Below are 9,426 nucleotides of genomic sequence, written 5' to 3'. Positions count from 1 at the left end.
ATATTATTCCATGGCACTGAAATCCGACTCACCTGACCCGTCTTGGTGTAATCCACATTACAATCTGGGATGGCCTTCGACAGCTGCACGATCCAGTTATTTATTTTGTCTCGGCGTCTGCGCTCGACTGGAAAGACAGCGCAGAGCATTTTGTTTATTAATGGACGGGACGTACCCAAAAAACCCACGAGAGTGAGAGAGAGAGAGAGACATCCTGCCGCTGAGACGAGATCCGCGGCCTCTGACCTTCGTTGTGCTGGGCTCGCCGCTTCTCATCCCTGGAGCCACGAGGAGCTTCTTGCTTTCTGCAAGGCAATCGATGAAGAAATAATAAATAAATATAAATGAAGAAATTAATAAATCAAGGAATCCCATCCCTACTTTTCTAACTTTGTTGTATGCCAATTTTTCAGGTAATCCTTCCAGGTCTATTGCATATTTCATTTTCATTTTCCCTTACCTTTATCTATCTATCTATCAATCCACATCTATCTATCTATCTATCTATCTATCTATCTATCTATCTATCTATCTATCTATCTATCTATCTATCTATCTATCCACATCTATCTATCTATCTATCTATCTATCTATCTATCTATCTATCTATCTATCTATCCACATCTATCTATCTATCTATCTATCTATCTATCTATCTATCTATCTATCTATCTATCTATCTATCTATCTATCTATCTATCTATCTATCTATCTTTCTATCCACATCTATCTATCTATCTATCGATCTATCTATCTATCTATCCATCCATCCATCCATCCATCCATCCATCCATCCATCTATCTATCTATCTATACCTAAAAAGGGAATATTTGAAATGAGACAGTTAAAGACACCCAGAGAATAGGTTGTGTCTTGAATCATCTTTGTTTGTAATGGAGACTTGTATTTTAGAGCACATTAATATATTACTGAAAAAAATAAACATGTCTTATAATTGGATCAGGCTCTTTTTTCCCCACATTTATTAAACTGAATTCAATATAACCTAAATGGTTAATCTGGCCGGTATGTAACGTTACGTGATGTACGGCTGTGTGCGGGGGGCGATTGTCCTCTGATTTGCTCCCGTCAAAACCTCCTGGGGTGACATCATCACATATAGCTGTCCTGTAAAAAGAAAAGGGTGTCCATGTATGTTATACATATTTATACATCCTGTACAGCATGTCCATCTGTATTTATATTTATAACAACAGCTGTACTAGCAACCATACTGCCACTTAGCCCCAGCTAACTTGCGAATTAAACTCAAACTTAACTTATTTTAAGTGACCTTATCCTGACTTATCCTGTGCATAGCATTGTTTTTGTAATTGGCTTTTTCAGTTTTTTATTTGGCATTTTTTTTAAGATTGTTAAGCTTTTTTTATGCTCATTGTTTGTACAGAAATGCACCAATCCTCAATACCACAAATTTTTGAATATGAACATTTACTCTCCCAATTAAACATACTCTGATTGTGATCATCCAAACACACTGTAAAATGTGACTGGAAAAATCACTTGCATTTCAATGGTAAAGATAAAAGAAAAGAAAGAAAGAAAGAGAAAAAGAAAAGAAAGCACGGTTGTTGCTCTACTTCTACAAACTCTTTCATAAAAGTCTTCTTTCTTCCCTCACCTGTGGGCGTGGTCTGTCCCAGCAGAGTGTCCGACGCTTGCACGGTGGTAACCATGGTGCCGGTGGTGGCGTCGGCAATGGTGGCGGGGTAGTAGGTGTACTGCGTCTCTGTGTTGTCCCCCTCCAGACCCTCCGACTGCGAGAACACCGCCTGACACGAAAGACACCATTCATTCGAGACAGACCATTCATTCAAAAGACACCATTTGTTTGAAAGAGACCAGTAATTCGAACGTGACCATTAATTCAAGAGAGACCAGTCATTCGAAAGAGACCAGTCGTTCGAAAGAGACTATTCAGTCGACAGGGATACCAATATTTCAGAAGCAGATTTCCGTGTGTAAATGTGTCAGATAAATCATTCTGACGACTTAAAACACTTCAAACTTTTCTTTTTCACCTGCGTGATGGACTGCGTGGTGCTGGGGAACCCGGTGACCAGGCTGACGGCGGCGGCCCCACCATCTGTTTGCGCCTCCAGCTGACCGTCCGACACTTGGATCACTCTGTAGGTCACCTGTATACAGTATAGTGACGTGCATCAAAACAGATTTTTTTGCAGTAATTCAGAAGTAAAAACTATTGTCACATGTGTACTATTGAAAGAAGCCGCTTATCAAATCAGTTAAAAAAAACAACAACCACACAGACAACCCTGAACCCCTACAGTTAAGGGATAATGGCATGGTTACTTCCTCAATGAAAGAATACATTGAGAAGGAATAATGCGACACACACGATCGTGGCACCGCCCCCTGCGGCCGCCTGTGTGGGCGCTCCGTGTCGACTACGCACATTTTAGTATTTTTTTCTGTTTGTTATCACCAGGGGGATGCAGACTATTACTAACTACAAGAGCAGCCCCTCCCCAGCCACAATGAACTGAACTCCCCCCAGCCGCCTCCCTACCCAATGAACTGAACTCCTTTTATGTATGGTTTGAGTCTGGCAACAGCAGCGCGAGCTTGCTGGCTAATTTGAGTTACACTGCTGGGCACACTCTCAGTGTTTGAGCATGACGTCAGGAGGGCTCTGATGCGTGTGAACACCAGGAAAGCTGCGGGCCCAGGTGGCATATCTGGGCGAGTACTGAAGACCTGTGCTAACCTGTTAGCACAACCTGGACCTGTGCTAACCTGTTAGCACAGGTCCACTAGGATATTCAACATCTCCCTAGCTGAATCAGTGGTCCCGTCCTGCTTCAAGAGGTCCACCGTCGTTCCTGTCCCGAAGATCGCCTCTCCTGCCTGCCTGAATGACTACCGTCCGGTGGCCCTTGCCCCGGTGGTCATGAAGTGTTTCGAGAGGCTGATTAAGGATTACATCTGCCCCTCCCTCCCCCGCACCTTGGACCCGCTGCAGTTTGCGTACCGGCAGAACAGATCCACGGACGACGCAGGCTCCTAGGGACTTCAAACTGGATGCACCTGGATGGCTGGAAGGGGGCCTATGTGAGATTGCTGTTCATCGATTACAGTTCAGCTTTCGCACCATAGTCCCCACCAGACCGGCTGTCAAGCTGCTGGAGCTAGGACTGAACACTTCGCCGTGTGCCTGGATCCTGGACTTCCTCCCAGCCAGGCCCCAGGTGGTTAGGGTGGGGAGGCACACGTCCAGCACCCTCACCCTGAACACAGGATCCCCCCGGGGCTGTGTCCTCAGCCCCCTACTGTACTCCCTGTACACACATGACTGTGTGGCCAGGTCCAGCTCCAACACCATCATCAAGTTTGCTGACGACACCGTTGTCGTGGGCCTGATCAACGACCGCGATGAGAAGGCCTACCGCGAGGAGGTGGCTGACCTGTCACTCTGGTGCCAGGACAACAGCCTCCACCTGAACGTCAGCAAAACTAAGGAGCTGATTGTGGACTTTAGGCGAGGATTACAACCGAGGACGCACGCACCACTGGTGACTTTTGTTGACAGGGTGAGCAGCTTTAAGTACCTGGTCCTTTAAGTCCACATCACAGAGGACTTAACATGGACTATACACACAGACACTCTGGTGGGAAAGGCGAGGCAGCGTCTTTACCACCTCTGGCAGATGAAGAAACTACGGATCCTGGTGAGGATCCACAAGTCCTTCTACTCTGGAGCAGTGGAGAGCATCCTGACAGGCAACGTCACTGCCTGGTTTGGGAACTGTACTGCTCAGAACAGGCTAACCCTGCAGAAGGTGGTGCGTTCAGCTGAACGTACCACTGGAACTACCCTCCCCTCCCTGCAAGACTTATACACCAGGAGGTGTAGTAGCAGAGCCTGCAGGATCATGAAGGATCCTCATCACCCCAACAACTGACTGTTCCAGCTGCTGCGGTCGGGAAAGCGCCTCCGCAGTCACACAGCGAGAACAGAGAGACTGAGACGGAGTTTTTTCCCCCAAGCCATAAGAACTGTCAATGCTGACCTCACCAGGGGTCCTCACTGAGACACACACACATAGGCTCCACTACCTTACTGTACTATATGTAGCATACTGTACTACAGACTGTATCACCGTTCTGGGTTACTGCATACTGTGCTGTCTTGCTGTTCTGTTTGGTGTTACTGTATTGCTGTGCCGTACTGTTGTATACTGTACCGTATATCTCCGCACACACTACCTCACTTTATTCACATGCCACTTTAATGCACATATCTGGATATACAAAATAGCCTATATCATATACACAAGTCTATTCCCTTTATTTATATTTTGTACCCCCACTCTGTATTACTTTTAAGTTATTTTATTTTATTCTATATTATTCTATTTACTTACTGCATTATGTTTTAGGAATCAGTTAGTTAGTCAAGTAGAAATTAGGTAGCTATTGTGTTCAGTCCAGAATATATTGTGCATAATCACCGGGTGCATTGCATTGACATTTCACTGCATATATGTATGGAAGTATGTATAAGTATGTGACAAACAAACCTCTTGAATCTCTTGAATCTTGAATCTAATGATTTGAAATGATTTTATAAATAGTTTGCCTAGTTTAAGAAAATCTGCTTGGAAAAACTCCAAAACAACCCAGCCAACACTGCAACAACGTAGAAAACTATTCACTCTACAAAAAAACCTCTCAATTCATACGACTAACCAATTTACTGTTATTCACGTGAAATTAGACATATCCGCATTCATCCCTTCAAGTCTCCCATTGTAATTTCTATGTGGCTAGCGTTAGCGTTTGCGTTTAGGCAGTGCGGGAAAACGGATGAAAAGTCCAAATAAGAAGGTGGTCGCCCGTTGTTAAAGTCACTGTAAAGCAAAAATAAACATGTGTTCTGAGTTTGGCACACCACGGAAAATGTGTTAAACTGAACGATTTAAAAAATCTCCAAGCATAGAAAATTAGGTTTCAAAACCTTCACCTTCCGCTGAAGGTGCTGAAACCAGGGCCGGCCACGTTAACCGCGATCGTGTACATGTTGAGATGTTCTGCTGAACCCAGTCCTGTGTGTCTAGTTGTTCACCTCACAGCGCCTCTGTCTGGCTGCGGGGCGCCCCGCTCTCCGGTGCCCCCTGCTGGCTCCTCCACAGGCCAGGTCGGGGCTCTGCAGCCTGCTAGCATGCAGCTAATGCTAAAGTAACCAAGCCCCGCATGTTCCAACAAACGAGACGGTTCTTTTTTTTATTGCTGGCGTTCGTGGATCTCCCTGAAGTCACCTTTTACTCCGGGTGTTTATTTCCAAAACAGTGTTTATATCAGTGTTTATATCCCCAAATCCGGGCTGTTAGCTTAGCTTAGCACCACTGATGTGCCGATTCCGACCCGCCGTTTGTATAGTGTTAGGGGGAGGAGCCTTCCAAGTATGACGTCATCGAGTTATGATTTAGCAAAATATCCGGACCACAAAAATGGTGAGAAACAGTTTAACGGTCTAACGGCACTCAGTACTACATCATTCACACAGGGACAAACAGACAAAGGCCATTATTCAAAGATAACTGACCGCTATTGACCAATCACAATGACTATTCCACCGTGTAAAAAGTAAATAAATCCATCCTGGGACTTGAATTTCCCAATGTTTCGAATCGGCGGGCTTCTCACCTGCCCTCCGGCACCTTCCGTCTTGAAGAGATATTTGATGGGTTGGTCAGAGAAGGTGGTGGCAGACTGGATTGTGGCGATGGCCGCGGGGTCCTCTGCGGTGGCTACCGACCCTAAGCACGCACAGAAAACCCATGCACAAATAAACTTGCGAGGAACCGCTCCAGATTGTATCTACCATCGTCACTAGGGGCGTCACGATTCTGATTCGAAATCGAAAATCGATCTAAAAGAGTGTTCGACTTCGAACTTCGAAATCACAATCAGGTTCGTGATCCTCCCCGTATTTTTGTGGGTAAAATTGTCCGACGTGGTTGCCATATTGGGGCGGTCAAGATCCGCCGGTAAAAACAAATCAACCCAGTGTGCACCGGGGCCGTGCCTGGCCCTCCGCGGAGTCGACTGCAGCTCACCCGGCTCTGAACAGACTTTCATGAAGTTTGGTTCGGAGTTTGGAGCGGGTCGGCTGTGGTCGACCCCACGGAGGGGTCCGCTCCGCCGCATCCCTCAACGCACACTGCATCCACCCACCTGGCACTAGGGCTGCAGGAATGAAATTCGATTAGAATTTGAGCGTAACAAAAACAATAAAGTATAAATAAATATAAGTTCATCCAGTTTGTTGCACAGTGAACAGACATTAGAGAGAAATATTCCCGGTAACGTTGTGCGAAGTCCCCGTCGGCGATTTCACTGTGTGTACAAGGCAGAGTGCGCCTTTGACCAGAATGTCCAGTAATTCCACAGATGTGGGGAAGAAAGTGGGAAATAGATCCGACCATTACCGACGGAATGTCCTCTAGTGCAGAGGTTCCCAACCACCAGCTCACGGACCGTGCCGGGCCACGGGACATTTTCCACCGGACCGTGAGAACACGGGCGGGATTTTTTTCAGGAGCGACCTGCAGCGGAGCAGCAGCAGGAAACGGAGTAAATTAAATACATCTAGAGTTTTTATTCGCTTTGTTTGAAGAAAAGATCGCTCTGATCAGAGCTGCGGAGCTGCAGGTAGTAATGTCTTTTACTACCAGCGTTGCCCTCTGGCAAAAATAGCATCTGTTTTTCTGTGCTTATTTTGGTGAGTAACTTTAAAGTAGTGTAATAAGTAACTAATTGTTTATTATTTTAAAGTGTAGTTTTGAGAAAGCTCTTAACGTTTACGTGTGTTGTTTAAATATTCTCCTATTCTTCTTATTATTCATCTTTTTTTTTATACTCAAATAAAAGTTACTTATTGAGAAACAAGCGTTTTTCTTTTCAAATCAAGACTCGATAGTCTAACAATGGCATAGGCGTCATTGCTGGAAAATAAAAAAGGTTTAAATCGAAAAATTGAATCGAATCGTGGTTTTGGAGAATCGTGACACCCCTAGTCGTCACACTTTCACGTTCCCATTTCTACCTCAGATGAGATACTTTCAAAATGCTATTTTCATTGTGATGCGTCTTAATAATACACAAAAGCTACAGTATATGCAGGCGTCTACGTCACGAGTTCACCTCCACTTTAATGATCTCTAAAGCAAAAATGAGGGTCTCTCAAAACTTTTTTTACCCATCGGAAAATTTTATTTTAATGTACTTTTTTTCTTCTTACCCTCGTTAACAGGGACACTCCCATCTGAGTCGGGGCTCTTCTGCTGACTGCACGCAGAACCAAAATAAAGACAGAAAGTACAAGGACAGTTTGTTGGAGAAAGCGACCACAGATTTATATGTATCTGTATTTATATGTGACAACTGACCTCTTCATCGCTGCCAACGTTCTGGGATGAGGAAACTCACTCCAGAAACACTCTGGAAGAGGAGAAGTTCATCATCAAGTCGGGGAGGAGAGGTGAGAGGGAGGGGGACATTTCAGAGTGATCCAAGTCAAGTTCAATTTTTTTGTAGATATTGAGTTTCCTTTAATATTGACAATTTATTTCCAATTTATTGTAGTTAATTTTTAGGTTTACTGCATATCGCCAATTCCTCTATTTCTATAGTTATTTTTCAAGGTGTATTGTATTGTCAAATTTTCAATATTTCAGTTCCTTAAGCTTGTTGCATGATTGCCAATTGTTTTCTATTTTATTATTACTTTATTATAAGTTCATATTGTTTTGATGTGAGCTGCTGTAACACCGCAATTTCCCTTCGGAATGAATAAAGTATCTATCTACAGTATCTATATATATATATATATATATATATATATATATATATATATATATATATATATATATATATATGTCTCTGTCTGTCTATCTGTCTATCTATCTGTCTATCTGTCTATCTATCTGTCTATCTATCTGTCTATCTATCTATCTATCTATCTGTCTATCTATCTATCTGTCTATCTATCTGTCTATCTATCTATCTGTCTATCTATCTGTCTGTCTATCTATCTATCTATCTATCTATCTGTCTGTCTATCTATCTGTCTATCTATCTATCTATCTGTCTATCTATCTGTCTATCTATCTATCTATCTATCTATCTGTCTATCTATCTGTCTGTCTATCTATCTGTCTGTCTATCTGTCTGTCTATCTATCTATCTGTCTATCTATCTGTCTATCTATCTATCTATCTATCTATCTATCTATCTGTCTATCTATCTATCTATCTATCTATCTATCTGTCTATCTATCTGTCTATCTATCTATCTGTCTATCTATCTATCTATCTATCTATCTATCTATCTATCTATCTATCTGTCTATCTATCTATCTATCTATCTATCTATCTGTCTATCTATCTGTCTATCTATCTATCTGTCTATCTATCTATCTATCTATCTATCTATCTGTCTATCTATCTGTCTATCTATCTATCTGTCTATCTATCTATCTATCTGTCTATCTATCTATCTGTCTATCTATCTATCTATCCACTACTCCATACAAAGCTACTCGGCCCCAGCGGTTCTTGCAGATGTTCAACAAAAGCACTTTTCTCTCGACTCCCGCTTCACGGGGGCGATTTCAGTCACAGCTGCTGAGTTCAACTTAAGATACATCTTCGCGACTGGCATTTCTCCGCAAACATCCATTCACTTATAAGGAACATTAAACAGCCAGAACAAAGATCTACTTACGGCGCCACGGTCCCTCCCCCGGTATTTTGTCAACAGACCCTGGTTTGACTTGCCTGTTCTGCGCGTGCGCGGTCAACCCAGGGCGGAAGAATATCCTCGGATCCTGGATCCGTCTGTTCCGCGGAGTTATAAAGTTCGCCTCGGACCAGTCGAGACGTAGATCTGACCCAGGGACTGTGAGTGCGATGCCCCCCCACGGCCCAAACGTACCGTCCAGTCGACCGCGGTATTGCTGCGTTCCACTCGAGGCGCAATTAGGAAAAAACAAAAAAACAAAAGCCTAGTTCCTACGTGGAAATGTGAGGAACAAGCTATTTAATTGGGAATGGGCAGATGGCTCCGGTCACAGTTCGCCGATATAGCAGAGACGATATTTATTTTGGCAACACGGCGACACACTGTTAACGTTGAACAAAGTTCCCTTTGCACGTCTGAACTTCGATCTAAACTACTCTGTAGTTGAATGCGTTATGCCGACGCCGCTCGTAGAATGTCCAATCTCGCCAAACAAATACAAATGTACTTATTTTACTCGTTGCTGTTTAACGAGCAGATGCAATGGAACTCCGTTCGAGTCGACAATTGAGATTACTAAGTCGGAATGACCGTTTTCCGAGTCGCGTTGAACGCAGCATAATGCCGGCCTGCGGGGGGTG

The 9,426-nt window shown here is 43.7% G+C and overlaps 1 protein-coding gene across 1 annotated transcript in view; it reads right to left on the bottom strand.

The window, feature by feature from the left end:
* Positions 1–8,792, bottom strand: part of LOC307235143 (upstream stimulatory factor 1-like) — a 14,627-nt gene extending 5,835 nt beyond the window's left edge. The window contains exons 1-9 of the mRNA XM_080007134.1: positions 8,771–8,792; positions 7,435–7,486; positions 7,287–7,333; positions 5,690–5,802; positions 2,044–2,160; positions 1,644–1,794; positions 1,042–1,129; positions 247–305; positions 33–127 (exon numbers count right to left, since the gene is read on the bottom strand). Of these exons, the coding sequence (XP_079863260.1) occupies positions 33–127; positions 247–305; positions 1,042–1,129; positions 1,644–1,794; positions 2,044–2,160; positions 5,690–5,802; positions 7,287–7,333; positions 7,435–7,442 (678 nt within the window). The 5' untranslated portion in view covers positions 7,443–7,486; positions 8,771–8,792. The remainder of the gene's footprint in view (positions 1–32; positions 128–246; positions 306–1,041; positions 1,130–1,643; positions 1,795–2,043; positions 2,161–5,689; positions 5,803–7,286; positions 7,334–7,434; positions 7,487–8,770) is intronic.
* Between the last annotated feature and the right edge of the window lie 634 nt (positions 8,793–9,426).

The sequence above is a fragment of the Zeus faber genome (genome assembly GCF_960531495.2).
Source record: "Zeus faber genome assembly, chromosome: 9".
Taxonomy (NCBI): domain Eukaryota; kingdom Metazoa; phylum Chordata; class Actinopteri; order Zeiformes; family Zeidae; genus Zeus; species Zeus faber.
The sequence above is the reverse complement of the archived record's forward strand: the minus strand, read 5'-3'. Positions and strand labels throughout refer to the sequence as shown.